The following is a 22,122-nucleotide window of genomic DNA, read 5'->3' as shown; positions in this document are numbered from 1 at the left end:
CCTTGTAGGTCTGGTGGTCTCCTTTGGACCCTGTATCCTGTAACTGTGGCATGTTTGTACCATTGAAGATGATGCTTTGATGTTCTTTACCGGTAGTTGCTCTCCTCCAGAGAGCTTTATGCTCATTCATGCAACCTCTCAACATAAAATCCCCCACATTTCTGATCTGGGCACTGAAATGTTGCCTGTAGTGTCTGTGCAGCTGTCATTTATATTTCATCTCACACAAACAGGTAACTGTGTAAGTCCTCGCGTACAGACAGCCCCCCAACCTGAAGCAAATAGTCACCAGCAACTATACACCACACAAACACAAAAACTAACCCAGGAACCTATCCCTGCAACATAGCCCGTTGCCAGCTGTCCACATATCTATACAGGGGACACCATCATAGGACCTAGCCACATCAGCCACAGCATCAGGAGCTTGTTCACCTGCATATCTACCAATGTGATATATGCCATCATGTATGAGCAGTGCCCCTCTGCCATGTACATTGGCCAAACCGGACAGGTTTCTATGCAAAAGAATAAATGGACACAAATCAGAGGTCAAGAATTATAACATTCAAAAATCAGTTGGAGAACACTTCAATCTCCCTGGACACTCACTAACAGACTTAAAAGTGGCAGTTCTTCAACAAAAAAAACTTGAAAAACAGACTCCAATGAGAAACTGCAGAACTGGAATTAATTTGCAAACTGGATACCATCAAACTAGGCATGAATAAGAACTGGGAGTGAAGGGGTCACTACAAAAACTAATTTCCCCCTACCTACTGTTACTCACACCTTCTTGTCAACTGTTAGAAAGGGGCCACCTGGTTTACATTGGCCTCATTCTCAGTACAAAAGTGATTTTTCCTCCCTTGGTATTCTACTGTTGAGAATAGCCCACTCCCACTTTAATTGAATTGTCTCTTTAGAACTGAACCCCCACGTGGTAAGGCAACTCCCATCTTTTCATATGCTGTGTATATATACCTGCCTACTATTTTTTTCCAATCCATGCATCTGATGAAGTGGGCTGTAGCCCACGAAAGTTTATGCCCAAATAAATTTGTTAGTCTCTAAGGTGCCACAACTCCTCATTGTTTTTGCTGATACAGACTAACATGGCTACCATGCAAGGTGGCTAGAGAGGAAGACTCGACTTGGATTTCAGCACTCGAGAGATCTGGGTTCAGTGCCCGACTCTGCCCTTGACTCACTCTGTGACCTTGGAGCAGGTCCCTTTCCCTCTGAGTGCCTCAGTTTCACCCTTTCTGACATGGTATTCAGGCTCATGGTGTGCATGAGCCTTGATTCATGAATGGTTATCTAGTACTTTAAAAGTTCATGATGATGACGCTAGTTAAAGGCAAAGCCATGGATGGATTTTTGCTGGTCCAGGTTTTAGATACAATTGGAGATAAGACTTTGAACTTATACAGCTCCTTTTGTTGACGGACCTTACATTAAGCAAGCCTCACAACTCCCTGTCATGCCCCTCCTTTTTGATGAGCAGAGTTTAAACTTCATCTCTGTCCCCTGATTTAGGCCCAGCACAAGCCCCTTTATCACTTTTCAGCTTGTGTTCAGTGGTGGGAAAGCCCCAGAGATACCTTTCTGTCCCTCTGATCCTAAGGCTGACCCAGGGCAGAACTGGACCCCAGCATAAATTAACAGCCAAAGGGCTGCTCTAAGATATGCTGGCTAGGGACTGCTCTGCTGGCAGGGGATTGGGACGCGCTGTGTGCTCCAGCCATGCCCTCAAGCCACCTAGGAATGTCTCTTCCGCCAGGTGGTGGAGAGCAGATGGCCCAGATCTGCCTATGCTGACTGTACACCACTTGAGGGATCCCCCTTATATCAGGGGAATCCCTGGAAGCTGGTTAGGGCAACTCCCCATGTCCTTTGGGATCTGGCCCATAGAAAGGCAAAGGATTATTGATGTCCTGATCTTCTCAGTCTCAGGGATCTGGGTTTAAATTCAGGGCTAGGTCTCCATCTAAAGCAGGTCTGGTGGTTTCATGCTTGTCATTATCTCCTGCATTTCCACCTCAACAGCTCCTACCCTTCAGCATAAACTAATAACGTGTGTAACAGGATAAGCAGACAGAAGGGAAGGGGGGAGGAGTCATGTTATTGAGCAATAAAGCAGCCTGGTAAAGAGCCAGCTGTGACTGAAGTGAGGTGGGCAGTTACCTTCGTTATGGTGCCAGCACCGACCCAGTTTGGGAGAAGGAGAGAGGGGGAGGAGGAAAGGAATTAAATGAATGACAGTGGAAATGGTACCAGCTTATTAAGCACTACATTGCAGCCCTGACAGCAAAACCTTTCTATATAATAAAGAATGTTAGCGAGAAACCCAGTCCCTGGTGACTCACTCTGTGCCTGCAGTTTTGAAAGGCTGCTCTGCAATTCTGCATCCGACTGAAGTGGTGTAATGTGTGTCTAGGGACTTCAACAGCTTGGCCACCACAATGTATCTGTTTAGGGCAGAGGTGGGTCAGGAGGAGGATGGGGCTGCTCAGAAGCCCGAGTGAGGGGTGCCCGTGGCATGTCTCCAGAAGTGCTGCACAGGCATGGAAGATCATTGGTACCGTTGTCAGTTTTGCACAGAAAATAAGGGTGGAATTTGCATAATGGGGCCGCACATTTCTGTTCAGCTGCTGTTTCTCTGCACTCTAATGAGCTAATAAACCTCCCCAGAATGATATGGTAGCTCTTCTTAAAGCTTTTAAGAACTTGCAGCTTGTGAGTCTAAGAACCCCTCAGTGCCAGCTGGCAAAGGGTTCGCTGTGCTGTCAGCAACTCCAGTCAGGCCTGACAAACTAATTACACCCAACACTCCCCTTTCATAGTGTTTATCCAGAAAGTGTCTTGTGAGGTATCAAGTGAAAGCCAGTAACACTCTGGTCCTTAATATCATAAAATACATGTGTTAACCCTATATGAGGAGGTATCTATATCTACTGATATTATGCTTTTAAGTCAACAAGGCCGAGTGGACAAACAGGTCTTCTACCAGACAGAAGCATATCTGTGCGGCTGTACCCGTCTCCACGTAAATGAAGCCTTGTGAACCAAATACAATGGGAGTTACATTTGGAAACAAAACGGGAAAAACAAACTAACATGGTGACGTGAAGGCAGCCTGGTGCCAGCACACCAGAGAGCCAGCAACCCGGAGAGAAGAGTCCTGCCTGGGGGGTAGGGTGACCAGATGTCCTGATTTTATAGAGACAGTCCTGATTTTTGGGTCTTTTTCTTATGTAGGCTCCTATTACCCCCACCCCCGTCCTGATTTTTCACATTTGCTGTCTGGTCACCGTACTGGGGGTACACTTCAAAGGATACATTTCAAAGGTTTACTGGACTAGAAGAAAAAGGAAAAAGAACCTCTTTGTTATCGATTTACCGACCTTGAAGGGCGTAAGTGACTCATGAAAATCTAGATCCCGGTGTGACTGTAAACCAGCAAGTTCTGCAGAAAAGGTTTTAGTTGAGAACTGGCTTTAGATAAGACTAGCTCGCTACAGGGAGACATTCTAGGCTTGGGGAAGCAGGTTAGCTTTGTGTTTTGTTTGTAACTGTTGCCTTTCCCGTTATTCTTATTCCACACTCACTGGAATCAGTGGATCTCTGGTGTTTGTGAACAAACTTGTATTTGTTTTCACGGTAAGTACCTCACTGCCCTGCGTTATTGTAAAGGACCTGATCCTGACTTGCAGCCTTCCTGCTGTTGTACAGTGTCTCTTTGGGGATAGCTTATCCGGTGATTACTGTGGGTGTCCTGTGACAGGGGCTGGACACTGCAGGGGGATGTGCCTGGGGTGCATCTGCAAAGTAAACGAGGGCTGGCAGAGTCCTGAGGAGAGGGCTTGAATCCTGAAAGGCGAGTGTTGTCCAGGAGCCGATGCCCAGCTGCCACAAGATGGACTCTCTCACTCGGGTGGCAAGGGCGTAACAAGGTCACCTGCAATCCTGGGTGCCCCGAGAAGGTGTCTCGCAGCCGTGGACATCTTAAATGCTCTCTCTGCCTTTTGCGCAGCCACAGATTTCAGGAAGCTCACAGCCTATGGAGTAGAATGTCATTCACTCTCAGGGCAGTCTGTGTGCACTGGTCAGTTACCAAGTGCAGTAAGGAGATGAATAGCGGGATCGGGTTCGAGCTGGGTTAGGATACCAGGAAGCCAGGGTCAGGTACCAGGTAAGGTTACAGACAAGTAGCAGAGTCGGGGTCAAGCTAGGGTCAGGAGCCGGAGTTTAGGCTCTGCGGCAAAGCATGATCAGGAGCAGAAGGAAGCAGATGGTCTGCGTCATTGCTCAGACAGCTCCCCAAGATGGCCTCCGGTTTCTATACCAGCATGAGCCACTCAGCGGGCTGCGAGGGCCCTGCTGTGCGGTACTTCCTGCAATGCCTAGTTTCACAGGGTCCTCTAGCAGAAACCAGTGCTGATGTGGAAGTGTTGGCAGCCCAGGACCCTTATGGTCCTAGGTTCGTACAGTGCATCTCTATCCATATCCTGTAATGATGGTGCATGTCATAATAATGCACATTGTAAAGTTTGGTTATAGATTAGTAAATCCCATGGTTGGGTAATGCCTGATCTAAAACGTCTTTGCAATCTGTTTAAACACAGGGGCTGGGTTATTCCTGTCATGGGTATTTGATTGCATTATTCTTGGAAGGGAGCAGACCTGAGTTAACATTGCCACAAGGCTTATGTTATCTTGCAGCCCTCGTTATAATTAGCATTCCTCTCTTTCCAAACTGGACTGACGTGAGTCTCTTTGTTCAGTCCACCTGCTGTGTGGGGTGGTAACCTTATCTGTAAGGTAGCCCGTGCAGGTAGCCGTATCACACATGACGTTTTGGGGTATTGAATGTGTTTAAACGGTTTTGTCCTTTGAACAAATGACAAAAAGGGCAGAAAGTTAAACAGCGTGCCTGGGTTCACCCTGAGAGCCCCAGCAGTAATGTCAAGAAACTGATCAAGGCTGTACCAGCTGATTTCCTCCACCTAACAATTACCTTGGTTTAAAAATAAAACATTAAAGAGACAGTTGGCCAGAGGTGGAGTTGGGCAGGAAATAGTTTTCCCATCCTGCAAATATTTTTGAGAGTTTTAAATTTTTCTTGTCTCGAATCCTGATGAAAGGTTACAAGCTTGAAAATATTTGCAAACTGAAACACTGGTTGGTTTGTGTTTTTTGTTTTGGTTCGCCAGAAACATTTTGTTTCAACACAGAAATGTTTTGTTTCAATGTTGACCTTTTTTCTTTTTTAAACTTTAAAAAAAAAAAATCAAAATTAGCTTAGATGTTGAAATGAAAAGTCATTTTGAACCGGAAAAACAGGGTCTTTTGTTTAAAAAAAGTCAAAACAAAACATTTGGACAATTTTGAAACTTTTTTCCTGCAATTTTTTTCCAGTTGGGAAATGTGTGGAATCCGGCCCTGTTGAATGAATGGTTTCAGTTTTGACAAATCAGCATTTAATCAGTTTGTCAGCACTTCGTTTTATGACTTGTGAGGCCTACCAGGATTTAGGCAGACCCCTTGTAGTGACAGTAGGCACACTGACGCTTTACAGCGCTGCAACTTTCTTGCTCACGAGTGTGAAAAAACACCCCCCTGAGCGCAGCAAGTTACAGCGCTGTAAAGCGCCAGTGTAAACAGTGCCGCAGCGCTCGGAGTGTGGCTTCCAGCGCTGCAAGCTAATCCCCACGGGGAGGTGGAGTACCTGCAGCGCTGGGAGAGCTCTCCCCCAGCGCTGGCGCTGCGACCACACTCACACTTCAAAGCGCTGCCGTGGCAGTGCTGTACACTTGCAAGTGTAGCCATACCCTCTGTTATCAGTCTGGGACCCACAGAGCCTCAGATAACCACAGGGTCTGTCAGTGCCTAGCCGCCTCAGTGAAGTCTGTCTTCATCACAGTCAAGGCCTGTTTCTACTACCGGGGGCAATAGAGGTCTCTGCTGAAAATGCCTTATTTAGTCTATTATGTTTTTAAGGGGAAGATAATGTTCTATTTTTGTGTCAGAATTTGAGAAATGGCTGCTGGCGGGAAGCCCGGGAAGCCAATTTCTCTAGCTGTTTCCTGCGGAGGTACATGGGAGAATAACCTTGCCTTGAACCACCTGCTAACATGCATCTTTGAGAGTGGCGGGGAGAGGAAAGCCCAGATTCCATGGTCCGTTCAGTGACTCGGTGGTGCATTGTGACATAGGCCCTGACCAAGCAAAGCTCGTGAGCACATGCTTAACTTCAAGTGCAGGAGTAGTCCCGTTTGGGTCTGCTGGGCCTGGGTGCTCTGGAGCTTGGGCCTGATACTTGACAGCCCTGTGCCTTGTGCAGTAATTTACACCTGTGCAAAGCAGGTATGAAGCTGTGTGGTAGCATTTTAGCCCTCATGTTGCACAAGGTGTAAGGCAAGCGTGGCACCAGGCCTTGTGTGATCTTGGGTAGGATTTCCTTTCCTTGTTGGGGGCTGGCGTACGTTACTGGGATAAACTGCATCTCACTGTGTCGTTTTTCACATTGCTCCAGGTGACTCAGAGTGCGACCTGCAAAGTGATGGTGGTGAAAATCTACAAGAACGACGTGGACCAGGAGGTGATAGTGCGCGAGATTAGCTTGCTGCAGAAACTCTCCCACCCAAACATTGTCAGGTGGGTGGCGCCACAGGAGAGGCAGTGACTAGGGAAGAGGGCACTGGTAGATGTGCCAGGGCTGGCTTTTTAAGTCAAGAGTCAGAGTTTGAATTTTTGGATTCATCTTTCCAGTAGTTTTTGTGCTATGGGAAGAAACCTAAACCTGAGTTTTTGTCCTGCCTCGTAGGTACCTGGGGATCTGCGTGAAGGATGAGAAGCTGTACCCAATTCTGGAGGTAAAGGCTTGTTGCTGGGATGCTTATTGCTTTAAATTGTGAGGACAGTCAGGGTCATAGGGGATGAACTCTTGCAATCTCGCTTTTCAGAGGAGACGTGTAAAGCACAGGTAACCCACACTATTGCTTTTCCTCTCTCTAGTGGCTGGATCACATGTAGATGTTCACGAGTCTCCTGCTGCCACTGAGCGAATAGAGCTGGTCTTTAGTTCTGGCAGGTGGAACTCACGCTTTCGGATCCAGAAACCCTGGGTTCTGCCCTGGCACATGGGTGGTGTTGCTCACAGATTGTGTAAGGCACTTTCACTGCAGGGAAGGAGACAGAGCGGAACTGCACTATAAATGCAGACAGTACATTTCCCATAACACAGTTATAGGGCCCAATCCTGCACGGCGTTCTCGGGCAGAATTCACGTCTTGTCTGACTAAAGAGGGCAGGATCAGGCCTGTAGTGTCTTCCAGAGAAAACAGCGTCTCAGACTAGACTCACACAAATGACGCTGAAAGGGGGTAGGCTGGGGAAACCAGAGCTGTTTGGAGTGGGCTGAAGAGTGGGTTGCGAGTGAGCAGAAAGATTCAGGGAGGAGCTGCAGAGAAGTAGCTTCTTGTACCAACAATGTCAAGATAATATTGAGGGGCAGAGAGGAGGCTGCTGTTCGATGAGCAAGGAGGGGAATAAGAGCGAGAGGTGGCCAGGTAGAGCAAGTACCTGGAAGCAGTAGAAACACGGCAGCATTTGACAGCACTGACCTCAGGCACTATGGACAGGCTGTTTGGGAAAGGCCCACTGGTGCTGTAGCTCATGATCCAGCTGCATCAGCAGAGGTTGGAGGGGGAGTATTGCATGGCCGTGCCCACGCACCAGCCTGACTTTCGTCAGAGCGCCAAGCCCCACGCTGAAATTCACTCACTCAGGCTCCTGCCCAACACATGTGTACCCATGTGTGTCCTTGCTGTTCCCCATGGCACAGGCCCTCAAGTGGGGGTGGAGTACTGGGGCTCCCAGGGTTAATCCGGTGCTGCACGCTAGTACTTTCCTGGTGTTCAGTTGCAATCTTCTGCTGCACAGTAATGATTTGCTTAAACTGCAATAGTCCTTGTGGTGGAAAATTTGGATACTGCCACAATCAATTATTCTCTTTTAATGGGAGTGTTTGTACAGCACCCAGCACATTGCTGCCGTGATCTTGCTTGGGGCCATTGGGTGCTGCTTCAGTACTCACCTCTATTGCGAGAGAGGGGCTCATGAGATCAAGCAATTCCCAAACAGAGATGAACTGGAGTGTTTGCACAGGTGTATTTGCAGAACCTCCTTTCCAGCAGAGCGTGGCCTCCATTGACTCCCTGTCTTGTCTCATTTTTGCAGTACGTTAACGGTGGGTGCCTGGAAGAGCTCCTGGCCAGCAAGGAGATCACCCTCAGCTGGAAGGAGAAGGTAGACTTGGCTTCAGACATCACAAGGGGGATGGTCTACTTGCACTCCAAGAACATCTACCACCGGGATCTCAACTCCAAGGTAGGCTGTGCTCAGAGGTTAACATTCACCATCTCTGGGTAAAGGGCTAGGCCTGTGTACCACTTACACGGCCAAGACACCACATAAGTCCCACTTGAGCCCACAGGGACTTATATGGTGGGACTTATATGGTGTCTTGGCCAGGTGCTGATCCTCTTCACCAAGGGTGAGTTCTGAAAGCTTCCTTGACGTAGCCTGTCGTTATGTACCAAGGTAGGAGATGTTGGAAGAGCTAAAAATAGACTCCTTAAAGCACAGTTATGGTCAGAAAAGCAACTTGGGTAAAAATGGACGTGCCAGGATTCCACATTTCTTCTCCCGCCGCGGCTGCGAGATGTCCCCTATCCAACTTGCGAATCAAACCCAGGGTTCTGTCTCTAACCACGAGCTCCACAAGGGAGAAGAGCAGCGAGCCATCGATAACAGGGAGGGACAAGGTACATTGAGGTATTTTGCCCTGCCACCCTGAACTCTTTCTGCTTTAGATGTGTAGCTGTAATGGTTCCCACTTGGGGAGCATGGCCTAGTGGTCACAGCTGCAGCTCCTGACTGCTAAGGGGGTTGTGGGGATGGGAGGCCAGCGCCTCCCACTCCACTGGACTCCAACCCAGGGCCCTTTGGGCTACCAGTAGTCTGGCAACCAGGGCTGCTTAAGGCTGTCCTCCCTTGGCCTCTTCCTCCTGTCCAACCCCCATTCCCCGGGGTCAGCTTAGTCCAAGGTTTTCCCCGGTGGGTAACGCAAACCGCACTAGGTTAAGAGGGGGTTACCGGTGTCCAAGTCCCACAGGGTATTTCCCTCTCTAGTTGTCTCTGGAGTGGGTCCCCCCTTTCCCTCTGGGAGGGCCCCTTTAGGCAGCTGTATCAGCTTCCCTCTGCTCTGCTGGAGCTGTGGGCTGCCAGTCTGCTCACTTCTGGCTCTGCCACCCAACTGAGCTAATTCCCTGCCTTTTAATTCCTCCAGCAGATGGAGCATTTGCTGCAGGTGTGTGTGTGCGGGGGGGGGGGGGGTGAAGGACTCAGAAAGAAAAAGGTTGAGGACCCCCGCCTTAGAGGAGGGAAGGGAGGATGGCAGCTTTATAGAAACACAGTAGTGCCACCAAGGCCAGGATCAGATCTCCCATTGACTTCAGCGGAGCTACTCTGATTTACAGTAGGGAGCAACACAGATTTACTCCAGCTGAGTGTCTGACCTCAAACCCAGATCTGACCAGAGTCCACCGAGCTTTTACTGGAGCAATAACCATGATCCTTTGCAACTGAAGCTAGGCACGTATTGATCTGGTTGCTGCTACTGTGTCGTGACTCCTCTATTGATGTTCCCTGAGCGTCTCGGCGGAACCTTGCAATATTGATGGAGTTTGGCTGTGATGAAGCCAGCTACGCACTACAAGCCCGAGGAATATCAATACAGGATGCTAGCTTGGCTTCATTGTCCCCACAGCTGTTTGCCCAGCTTAATCACCAGCCATCAAAACACAAACTCCAGTGGGTAGCAGCTTGGCAAACAGGTTCAATCCGCCTGTGGCTTTCCTCACTGATGTCCTATAAAATTCATTTATCTGCATGTTGCATTAACTCACTACAAAATCAGAGCCACCCTGGTCCTGCTCAGAAAGTCAATGCACATTTCAGAATGTCACTGCACATCATCTGTATCTCTCTGCAGTTGTTTGGCTCTGATATGAATTTCTGTTTCCCTGCAATGCTGATAGCCTAGACATGGGAGGGTGGGGAGGGGAGGCAGGCATGAAATCCACTTGTTAGTGGCATCCAGCCATCTGAAGCAGCTGTTTGCTTTTTTCCAAACCTGCCTTACTCTGACCAGATCCATAGGGCAAAGTCCTATGGAATTTGACAGAGATGAAACCAATAGGTTTCCATAGACATTGAATAGGATTCTGTAGAAATTACTCTCCAAAACCTACTGGCATAGGATTTAATAGAAAATGATCTGCTTTTTAGAGGTGGCATGAACCATTCTATAGCAGGGATTTATTTCGCTGTTCAATTGTGCAGCATGGTCCAAAAACTCCTATAGAAATGTTCTTGTTTTCTGTCCAATTCTATAGGACTTTGCCATAAGACGAGGGGTGTGTGTGTGTGTGTGTGTGTGTGCACGTATGTGTGTACGCACTGTGCAGTCTGAAAAACCCAAAGCAGGTCCTATTATATCAACCCCCTAACAAAGGTTAGTTGTAGGGAGAGCTGTCCTGATTTTAGACCATCTCCCTCTATTTACGAATACCGAACCAGGCTTCTATTTTAGATGCCTAATTCTCATGAAAATGTAAGGGATTTGTGCATGCATCTCCCTTAGGTGGCCTTGAAAATCTCATCCCAAACCTCTCACCTTTCCAGGGTCACTGCTAAAAATTAGCCCTCCTTCTTCTTGTAGAAGCAGCGAATTCTAGGCACCGGTTTCCCGAGTGATTGATGTGCCCCCCTCGGACCAGCGAGCTATAATTAAGGCCCTTCATTTCCAAGTTTTCTTTTGTTTAAAATTTCCCAGGAATTTGCCAATGTTTGTTACAAACATTAAAAAATGGGGGCATATTGGTGGAAAAAATTAACTTCAAAGTTTTCTGGGTAACTATCAGGATTAACACTGGGGGATGGGAGGACAGGAAAAAAATCAACAAGTGGAGAAAAGTAAGAGTGCTGAAATGAACCAAGTTTCATGTGGTGGTTTCCTTCTGTTTATTTTCTTTTAAAACCAGAGGTGGGACATGGAGGCTGGGATCCAGGAGATGGCAGGTGAAAGGGCCTGTGGTAATTGCATGAGAACCTGCTAGAGAGGATCAATCGCCTATTGGAAACAGACAAATGTAAATACCCTTTCCACTCCTCCTGAAACAGTTGGAGGAAAGAATGTTTTGTAAACTTGGAAACATCCCCTGTGCCTTAAGGCTGCGCTGAAGGGTGGGGGCCCAGAGGGGAGCGAAAGGCTGCACCCCTTGAATTCTGGTCTCCCTGCTGGACAGCCCCTGCTGACCCCAGCCTTCCAGCACTGCCCCTGCACAGGGCAAGCAGCTGGGCACCGCTGAAGAGCTGAGATCAGCAGGGGGATCAGACAAGATCTGTCTATCTCTAGCAGCTCTGTTACTGCAGTATCTGCCCATTGTCTCTCGAAACGCCACTATCCAGTCTGCCTGTCTATCTGAAGCCATTGCTAAAAAAACAGAACTTCGTCAGTGACCCCGAGCCTGTGCTGGCTAGTCCCTGTGGTGCACACGGGGAGCAGTAGCACAGAAGGGTTCTTCAGTGAGGCCAGAATGGTGCGTAGAGACTTTGCCATCAGCACATAGTTCACAGCAGGAACGGGGCCTTCTCTCTGATGGGGCTTGATTCTGGCGTCTGGATGGAGCAGGGAAAGGTGGCCCACGTCACTGCCGTTGTTTGTGGGTTTGCGGAGGATTTGCAGTTGCAGTATTGCGGTCATGGCCCATGGGCTGACAGGGTCCTGTGGCTTCCACAGGCGGTTCCTGCGAGAGGTTCTTTCCCTGTGTGGGGTGGGAGGAGAGATTTGGAGAAAGTGCTTCTTTCCACTGAATAAATTCTCCTCTGCCCCTTTCATCTACCTCCTCCTCTACCCGTCTTTTCCATCCCACAGCATCCTCTGTGCTTTGAAAAGACTCCATATGAGGGGGGTGGGGAAGGATGGAAGTGCAAGGATGGTTCTTACAACTCTGGAAACCATGTCGGTTTCCTCTTATCCCTAGGCAGACAGACAGTGTCAGTCTCTCTCTCTCTCTCTCTCTCTCTCTCTCTCTCTCTCTCTCTATCTCTTGACACCCCACCCCCGCACCCCTTTGAAGTAGACCAGCCAAGCAGCTCTGGATGGGGTCGGCTCATGGGTGAGACAAATGGGCCTTGAGAACATGCCCCCACTCGTGTTGTTCTCCTGCAGCAGGAAAGGTTCTGCAGAAAGGCTCTTTTCCTGCCGGGTTAAGCTAAAGAGAAACATGAAAGCCGTGTGCAAAGAGGGGTGGCAGAGTAGGACCTGAGCCTGGCCTACTGGCCATGGTATTGCTGTCTCTGCAACCCCTTGCCAGGGAACTCAGAACTGGTTTTAGGAAGATACCCTGCTGGGAGGGACCAGACCTCTTTGGGAGGGGTAAGCATTGAATGAAGAGCATTATGACAGGAGAGGCACCCTGGGCTAGTGGTTTGAACAGGAAGCGGGAGGCAGGAGCTCCTGCGATCTATTCCTCACTCTGCCATCGACTCGCTGTGCAGCCTTGGGCAAGTCACTTAAATGCTTTTGCTGCAGTTTTTCATTGGGCGAGCACAGCCCCCCTGGGGGTCATGAGGATCACTTCAGGTCTGTCCAGGGCTGTGTACATGCTGCTGCAAACTGTGGCTGGGACTGGTCATTCGAAAGTCTCCATCCCGCATGAGCGTCCTGAAAACGTTCTGTCCCCTCTGCTCCTGTTGATGCTAATACGCACTCTGTACCTCCCCAGCTCAGCTGAAAGCTGGTCAAGTGCGTGAGGTGGGTGTGTTGCAAGAGGGGTGGTGTTGGGGTGGGAGGCTGGAGGCGGAGAAAAAGGCTCAGCTGCTGTATGCATGGGAATCTCACACTAGCAGCCCTGGGGGGTTTCGTTTCAGAACTGCCTCATTCGCGTGACCCAGCGGGGCCGGGAAGCCTTGGTGACGGATTTCGGCCTGGCCAGAGAGGTAGTGGAGCTGCCCTTGAAGAACCCAGAGAGGAAGCTGTCCCTGGTGGGCTCCGCCTTCTGGATGGCCCCTGAAATGCTGCGGGGGGAGCCGTATGACAGGAAGGTACAGTTCTGCTTCTCTGCCCCTCATGTGTCCACAAGGTCCAGGTTAGGTCCCCCTTTCGCTCTCCAGAGCCTCCTGCACGATCAGTAGTGTTAGCATCTCTTCCAGATGGTGGCTCCGTGATCTTGACTTGGTTATGAGTTTACGGGTCCCTGGCAGGTTCAGCTCCATACCAATGGGGTCCGAGGCCTGGCTGAGTGTCACCCAGCATGATGAGGTTCCTGGTCAGACCCTTCAGCACTAGGGCACAAGAGCTGAGCTGGAGAATCTTTCTCCATGGGATAGGTGGGAAAGGAAAGGAAAGCTCCACTTCCCACAATGGGCATTGCTCTCCCTTCTTTCGTCCCAACTCTGCTCTCTCAAGCTCTCCAATGAGTTAGGGAGCCTTACACGCTTGCCTAGTAAAGTTCCTTTGGAGACAAGAGGTTCTGAAGCTTCACTGACCCGGTCAAGTTATGGCTCCTTGTGGGACGTGTTCTCCCTGCTTTGGAGAAAGAGATGGTGAAGCCTCTGTTAAAGAAAACACTTCAGCAGGTTGTTTGGTAACTACACGTCTATGTAACTATTGTGATCACTCTGCCCTCCATTGACATGCAGCCAGCTCTGGGTAATGCGGCAGCCTCTGTAAGGATGCCAGCAACATTGAACGAAGCTATAGGGACAGGAAGGGAAGAAGAATATCATATGCAGTTATCCACATGTGAATTAGCTGAGGACACTGGCGTTAACACCCCTCCCTCTTGCAGTGTTTTGGGTGTTTTTCTTAAAAATCTGCTCTAGGAGTTATTTTGGGGCAGTTCTATGGCCTGGCTCTATAGGATGTCAGACTAGATGATCACAAGGATCCCTTAGGACTTGGAATCTATGACAGAGGTGTCACTGGGTGTTTGGCCATTTGCAGTGAGTCCCTCTGTTTTATGTCTCAGCTGAAAGACGGCACCTTCTGCAGTTCCATGCACTATATGTTGAAAGGAAGAGAGCAGCTTGGTGAATACAGGCAGAGAAGGAAAGGCAAGGGATTGTTCTCTTGTTACACGTTTCTCTGCCCATACGTCTGACACGCCCTCGGTTATGGGTGACCTCAAAGCAGGATCACTCTGTCTGCCCTCCTTTTTCTGACCCTTTGCTTCTGTACGCACCAGAGCCTCCCCTCACTCTGTGTTTCTGCCCCCTCTTGCAGGTGGATGTGTTCTCATTTGGCATAGTCCTGTGTGAAATACTGGGCAGAATCCCCGCTGACCCAGAAGTGCTTCCCAGGACGCAGGTAGTTATTACTCCAGCTCAGGTCTGAGCGGCGGGTTCTGCATGCTCTGAAGTTAACAGATTGGGTGCCTGTGGATTCTTAGCTCTACAGAGCCTTGGCTTGCCCCCTCCCCCTCCACACCCCCGACCTGCTTAAAAGGTTGTGTTGTGGTGGTTTTTATTTTTACATGTTGTTTAGTTGCCACCTACAGTTTCGGTGGGAAAATCATCAGCTTTGATCAAATGTAATTAGTTTTTCTGAAGCGCCATTTTGGTCCCCTATGTTTTCACCTCAAACCTCTCTTCCAGACATTCCGTTTTGAATTGACATTGGAGCTTTTAAGTTGAATGGTCAATTCAAAGCACAAATAGTGATTCTATATCGATGTTTTGAACTGGAACATTGTGGCGTTTTGTGTGGAAAGGGTGAAATACTGTTTCGATTTAAAAATGGTGCGTCGTTGGTTTGTTTCAACATTGCCAAGTCAAAAATGCTCACTTGGTCCACAAAGTTCTTTCCTGTTTCAACGGCTTTGTCCAAACCAACTTGGCAATGTTGGACTTGCCCTGGGATGGAAATGCCCTCTCCATCTGTGTGTACACGAGGAAGGGAATTCTATGTCAGAGGCTCCAGAAAGTCGTGCTTCAAAGGCTGAAGCTACGGACACAGAAACATTGAGATGCTGCAAAGCGCTGAGCTTCTGCTGAAAGCCTGGCTCTCATGGTGACCGCGAATGCTCATCACCTCCCAGAATGGAGCCCACTGACTGGCTGCTACTTACGCATCTCCAGCTCAGGTGCTGACACGGTGGCCCCGATCACCATGGTATCTAAGCACTGCATAATCCTGAATGTATTTGTCCTCATCCCTGCACCCCATGCCATAGGGCGGTGCCATCATCCTCATTTACAGATAGGGAGCTAAGGCCCCCAGAGTTTAAGGGCCAGATTTTTAAAGGTAGGTAGGCGTCTAGTGGCATTTTCAAAGTGCCTGCTTGAGAATTAGGCACCTAAAAGAGCATTTAAAACCCCCACTAGGAGCCTGTCCGGAGAGGGAAATGAAAATCTGGCCCAAGCGATACAGGAGGTTTGGGGCAGAGCAGGGATTTGAACCTGGGTCATCAGAGTTCTCATCTAGTGTCCTAACCACTGGACCATGTTTCCTTGTAAGTTCTGAAAACATTTCAAATCATTTACGCCAGAGGAACAGCATTGCCTAAGAGTGAGCGCACACGGCTGGCAACTGGGAGTCTGAATCTTTTCCTGGCTCTGCTGCTTATCAGTCAATCGATCATTTTTCTAAAGTGCCAGTTACTTTGGTACGTCTGTGTGCTCAACCATTAGTGTAATAGCTGTGACTGAGGGGTTGTGAATCGCAGTCCATGGGTCAATGCTTTGAGATCCCTGCATGAGAGGTGCGAAGGAAGGGCATAGGGGTTGGTTTGTGACCCGACTCTTCCATGCTATGTCTCCTGCTTCTCACTGAGGTCCACATGTCCACCGATGGGGTCGAGCTTCAGGGACTGGGAAGTGCCTTTAGAGGGAGGGTAAAACATCTGTCAGGTTCCATCTCCGTGGCCAGCCTCCTGGAAAGAGCCATATCCTGAGCCCTGCAATTGTTCGGAGGTGTCACAATCCCGTCCCTCGGCGCAAAGCGCTTTCCCACAGTCCACGCCCCACCCAGTCAGACCATCCCCTCCCCCTCACCTGCCATTGACCAAGAATCTCGTTGTCTGTCTTCTCCACCAGGATTACGGCCTGGACGTTGCAGCTTTCCAAGGGATGATCAGTGAATGTCCCAAGCGGGTTTTGGACCTAGCCGCAAGTTGCTGTCGGGTAGGTTTCTGCCTCTGTTTCCTTTCTCTCTCTCCCACTTTTCCCATCTCACTTGCTGTATGTGAGAACTCAAACTGCACTTCAACCCCAGTGGAGACAGCCCTACACCTTCCTCACAGCCCTCTGCCCCTTGAGTGACTCAGGGACCTGGTAGTGGGGGCAGGACACTGAGCCTGTGTGTGACAGTGGCAGAGTAATGAGGGAAGCTGGCAACATGGGGGCCGATTTTGTATCCGGGGCATCATTGCCAATCTTACCTGCTGCACCACAAAGGGTTCAAGGAGTTGCACTGGCAGTAATGGAGAAAAGTGCATGGATTTTCCCTGAGTCTCTCCAAAAATCCCCTCCCCTTCTCTGTGCAGTGACTTGGTCCCACAGCAACAAAAGGTTAGATGGCCGCTGGCATACGCAGATGTCTGATATATGAATGGCAGGGGTTCAGATGGAGAGACAGGATCTAGAACATGCCCTCTGCCTGCATTGCTGCCTTTAAAAGTTTGTTCTCCGGGACCCACCAGTCACACCACAGCATCTTTTGCTTTTTCATTTTCCTTTAACTTCCGTTTTTTAAAATAAAATATCACAGAAATAGCAAAGATGCCTCACTATGCTGGCTGGAGCACCTCTGTTGCAAGGCCTTACTGGGCAGGCTGGAAATGAGGCAAAAACTCACCACGTTACTCACAAAAAGGAAGAAACAAAGGCAGTTTCTCACCCAGGAAGACAGCAGAGAGGTTCTGTGTCTATATTCCAACTAATTACTTTGAAACTCAAAGGCAGCAAATTAAAAGAAGCTGCAGCAACAATCCTCATGATGTGTCATTAGTTTATTCCAGAATCAAAATGGTGAATCAGAGGTGGGTAGCTGGCTTCAATTCACGTGTCTTCAGCTCCTACGTCTCTAAGGCTGACACAAGGAGAAGTGGACGGTGGTGATGATTCAGGCGGCTTGCGGAGAGCTGGTCTGTGTCATACAAGGTGGAGGACCTTCCCACCGGCCTTGTGCTACACAGTGCTTCAAAGAGAAAAGTCCTTGACGATGCAAAACGCCTGCCATGGCCAGGCCTGCTCAGGATAAGATGTGGCAGGAGGGATTCAGGGGGAACTTATCAAAGGCACAAAGGGTGGCTAGACATTCGACTCCCACTGGAAGGCAGTGGGAACTGGGCACTTGCCTGCTTTGTGGCTTTGAAAACCTCCCCCTAAAATCCCCTGGCCCTGCACATTTTGGGCTGGATTCTGATCCGGATCCTCAAAGGTAGTAGGCACCTAGCTCCGATCCATTTCAATGAGAATTAGGTGCCTAAATATCTGTGAGGATCTGGGCTTCTGTCCTAGAAACACAGCTGGGCTGATTCTTCTCCGTGCAGAGGAGAGGCAGCTTGCGTGTCCCCCGCTCAGGTGCCTCTAGGGCCCAGTTCAGCCACTCAGCCCTGGTGAGCGCAGTGCTGTGGGCAGCTTCACTGGCATCTCTGCTGCCATGGCAGGGGCACAGTGTTACCAGCATGCAGGACCTCTCCTGACCTCAGACTGGGAACATCTCCTGTTCCAGGGCTCTGCCAGCTCTGCAGCTCCAATGCCTGATGGTCCTTTGCAGCTCCTATGCACTGGGTTAGTGGTGCAAAGAGCTGCAGTGTGGGGTTGAGTTTCCCTGAGAGAACCAGAGTCTCCCCGCATGCTGGAGTAACACCAGGTGCAGGAGAGAGGAGAACCAGGAGAGTCTTAAGCCTCAATGTCCTTGACGTTGTTAGACCCCTGTGCAAATGCCGTGCCAAGGTCAGCTGTAACCAGGGGCTTGATCCTCTGTAGAGCAGGTGCGACACATTGTGCAAACAAATTCAAGGCAAAATGGATGAGCAGGTGGGCTTGGTCCTGTGTTAACATGATACAACCGCTAAGAAGTTAGACTAGGGGCAAAGAGAGGACAGCATAGCTGTTGGGGAGGGTCATGGTGATGTCCACATCTCAGACACCCTCCCACCTTATTCCTTTTGGACCCTGCTGCCTTGCGAATAAGGGAGCAGAGGGTCTCGGGACTTCCCAGCACTCAGCGTCCAGGGCTGGGCCTAGCGCCTAGCCTTACTTGTGCCCACAAGTTGCTTCCCCACACCCTCACCCTGGAGCACAGTGCCCCTGTGCTCTGCTGCGTGCACCATGGGAGGACTTGCAGGGTCGAGACCCCAGTCAGGTCTGCAGCTTTGAAGTCCCACTAGCCTAGCTTGCAGCCCCTCAGGGAGTCACAGCCCTATTTTCCCCATGTCCCCTCCCAGCAGGAAATTCCCTTCAGCCTCTTGTTCCTCCTTCCCCCTTCAGGTGGAAGCATTCAAGAGGCCCTCTTTCTCCGAGCTGCTGGATGAACTGGAAGACGTAGCAGAGAGTTTGGAGGCTCTAAAGGACAATCAGCTGTCCGGATGATTGCCCAGGCTCTTCTGAACCCTGATGGCGTCAGCCTCAAACTGTAAATTAGTCGTACATCAGAAAAGGCGAGAGGAGAAAGAGAGCGAGTGTGAAAGAGCAAAGTAATGCCCTGGTATTTATTTAATCGTGTTCTCATTCTCACATGGAAAGTGTGGCTTGAAAAATACAAAGGGGGAATCCTTCCAAGGGATTTTTTCTAGCTGAGGTTTTTAACAGAAATAATTCTGACACTGAGCAGTCTTTGCTTGGTTGGTTTTTTGTTTTTTTTTTTTTAAAAGAAGAAGATACTAATTTCTGATGTAAATACAGACGGTGAGAGATTCTAGAGGGGACACTGGATAATTGACTCTCAGCTGGGGATGCTCTCTGAAGCCCAGGATAGAAGTGTGTCTTTCCCCTTCCTCTTCCCCATAGTCCTACCTGTGTCTCAGCCCTCCAGTCTTCATTGGAGCCATCGCTGGAGGCTGTGGATTTGGTATTGTGTAAAGGAAAGGGGTGACATGGCAGATTGTGAGCCAGTAAAGTCGCCTTACAGTACATAGCCTTAAAACCGTCCTCCAGCAGCCTTAGGAGGAGAATGCGTTCTGTAATGGCTCTGGTCATATGACCTTCCTAGAAACTGACCAGTGTCCAAGCACCCTTGTTGTGCTCAGAGCATTTGGGGGTTTCGTGTAGACAGAGGGTGATGGTTTGGGAATCCTGATTGGCTGCTGAGGAACATTCCACTGAGACGGGTATTTGCTTTAACAAATATAAACTAATGAACCGATGTATACCTTTGGAAAAGCTGCATCAGGGATGCCTGCTGTGTCACAGGCGTGTCCGTGCCAGCAGAGGGGCTTGCTGTGTCACAGGCGTGTCCATGCCAACAGAGGGGCTTGCTGTGTTACAGGCATGCTCGTACCATCGGGGGCCTGCCGTGTTACAGGCGTGTCCATACCATCAGAGGATCTTTGTCTGGTACAGGAGTGCCCTAGCTTTCTTACAGCAGGTGCTAGACTGTCGGGGTTTATTCCCATGGCTCTCATACTCCCAAGACTCCTGTGACAGGGTCGCCCACTGAACAAATACATCCCAACAAGCTCTGAGGCAGGTCTGTCGGGGGGCTGCTAGTCGCTGGTGAGGGGACCATGAGGTGGCCGAGTCACAGGCAGCAGCCCCAGATTTGCAAGCAGGCGGGATAACGCCGACCACCTCCGCCCAGGGGAGATCCCTGTGAGTTCCTGGCTGTGTTCACATCTTGATGCCTCTTGTCGTGGCGTTGTGATGCGCACACGGGGCACTGGGACGTGCGCTCCGTGATGCAGGCAGTCGGGACAGGTTTTCAGCTGGGTGTATTGGGGTTCACAGCGCTGGCCTTCACTGATTTGGGATCCGCCTCAGGTCCCCTTCTGCTGCATCACTGTTCTGGGTCCATCCCCAGCTGCCCTCTCTGGGGGCAGATGCAAACACACAGCGCTCCCCGACAGGCAGGTTCAGACCCTGGTACCGTAATACTCACCTTATGATTCTGCATTACCCTATTAAAGACAAACCACTCCCTGAAAGGAAAGCCTATCTTATCAGTGCACCTAAGCAAGTGTCCTGAACCTTGCGAATGGGATCCCGTCATCCGATCCATGCAGGCCTAGCCCTTTGGAGTCTCTTTCACCTCTGCGAAGCACCCTCCCATAGCGGTTTCTGAGCTAACGTTTCCAGGCAGATGTGTTGTATGGGGGCCTGGCCGTGCCAGCGCGATGCTGGAGACAGAGGCGGGCTTTGCAGAGCTGCAGGACAAGAGCCGTCTTTGTTAGACCCCCTTGATTTGTTAGTCAGGGATGGGAGGCTTTGGTCAGAGAAGTCAGGCCACAGCAGTACAGCTTGTTCCCACCCGAAGCAACGGAGGAATTTGCACAGGCCCAAGTCCTGAGGCATTGTGGGGATGCACGAGCCTCTGATTTATGGGCTCAGGAGGAGAAATGAAGAATGTGCCAATCATCTACCCCCTGTGCAAAGCCATCTCCTCGTGTGTGGGTGTTTGTGTGCGATGACACTGAGCCACCTCACAGGGTGTTGTGTACGTGAATCAAAGGGCTAGCGTGCTTTGCCGATGCTAAGGTCTAAGTGTTATGTTTTCTTCTGGGATGGGATCCAGCAGGAGGAGGTTAAATGCAGTTAGGGAAATAGTTGGAGGAGTTGGGGTGGGCTGAGATGGGAGGGATTCCAAATTAGGGGCAGGAGGGGGAAGGGTTAATTAGCAGAAACCCTTTTCTAGAGTAAACTTAAAAAAATGGCAAGTGATAAATCCAGCATCTGACTGGGTCTGGGCTTCTCCTAACACATGGTAAGGTCTTGTATGCCAGTGATTTCTCAGCAGCAGGGCCAGCTCCACCGCTGGTGTAAAGTGGTGTACTTCCATTGAATTGCATGGAGTTACGCCACTTTACTCTGGCTGAAGCGCCTGTCCCTACAGTGTGAGCTCTTTGGGGCAGGGCCTTTCTGTGCGGTACGGCTGAACGCAAGGGGGTGTCAGTCCCGCATGGAGCCCTCAGGTTCTGCCCTCGTACAAATGAAGAAGCACAAATGGGGAAATTCACACAGTGAGGTGATGCGCTGTAACCTGACGCCCGGCCATGTCTTACTGTCTGTTTCACACTGACGATGTCCTGATGAGTGTTTTCAGCTGCTCCTTGGCTCTGGCAGCGCCCTGCAGGCTGTAACAAGGCAGCACCTCGAATGCAGAGACTTCAAATGCTGGCAGATTCTGTGTCCTGTGAAATACAAACAGCTGTGTGGGGAAAGGGCACTGACATCTGTGCAGGTGAACGTCTGCGGGAACAAGGGGCAGCGTTGTAATGGTTTTGCATTCTCGCAAGGAACTGCAAAGATTTGGAAGTCTGCAAGAAACATACTCAATGCAGCAAAGATGCACCATACAGCGAGAGATTTACTAGCTCATACATGTTTCTGGATGATTATTTGTTGCTCCATTTTCCTCTGTATCGCAGCTGACGAGTTTATACACAAGGGACTTCTTGCTTAAGAGTTACAATATGTTCAGCAAATATGGATTTCTGTGCAGCAGGCTCCGAGGAGCAGAGTCTTAAGGAGCAGCGGGGTGAGATTCCCTAATTCTTCTGCCTGGGAGGGAGACCGTGGCTCTTTAACTCACTTCCCAATTTGGAGTCTCTGTACCAGCTGAGTGGAAGTTACAGGAGCTTGTGTGTTACTGCCTGGCAGTACAAACAGCATTGATATGCACTGTGTATCTTCAGCGTGAGCCAAGCATCGCCTGCGTCACAGCAAAGTGCAGTGTAGTAGAAGGCAAATTGCTAGGTTTGCGTTGAACTATTAAAAGGTGATGCATGGTGAGAAAAGAGGAGACCTGCTGAGGAATCCCCCTGCCCTCTTCAAAGCAGCCAGGCTGTACGATCAGCTGTTGGGGGGGCAGGGGATGTGCCTCTTAATCTC

The 22,122-nt window shown here is 49.8% G+C and overlaps 1 protein-coding gene across 2 annotated transcripts in view; it reads left to right on the top strand.

Annotated features, from left to right (window-relative positions):
• The window catches only part of LOC127036003 (dual specificity testis-specific protein kinase 1-like), a 61,635-nt gene extending 39,774 nt beyond the window's left edge, over positions 1-21,861 (top strand). For both annotated transcript variants that reach the window (XM_050926419.1, XM_050926418.1), the window contains exons 3-9: positions 6,539-6,660; positions 6,830-6,878; positions 8,245-8,394; positions 13,003-13,176; positions 14,357-14,440; positions 16,168-16,254; positions 18,568-21,861. In XM_050926419.1, the coding sequence (XP_050782376.1) occupies positions 6,539-6,660; positions 6,830-6,878; positions 8,245-8,394; positions 13,003-13,176; positions 14,357-14,440; positions 16,168-16,254; positions 18,568-18,669 (768 nt within the window). In that variant the 3' untranslated portion in view covers positions 18,670-21,861. The remainder of the gene's footprint in view (positions 1-6,538; positions 6,661-6,829; positions 6,879-8,244; positions 8,395-13,002; positions 13,177-14,356; positions 14,441-16,167; positions 16,255-18,567) is intronic.
• Positions 21,862-22,122: the final 261 nt, after the last annotated feature.

The sequence above is a fragment of the Gopherus flavomarginatus genome, chromosome 17 (genome assembly GCF_025201925.1).
Source record: "Gopherus flavomarginatus isolate rGopFla2 chromosome 17, rGopFla2.mat.asm, whole genome shotgun sequence".
Lineage (NCBI taxonomy): Eukaryota > Metazoa > Chordata > Testudines > Testudinidae > Gopherus > Gopherus flavomarginatus.
The sequence above is the reverse complement of the archived record's forward strand: the minus strand, read 5'-3'. Positions and strand labels throughout refer to the sequence as shown.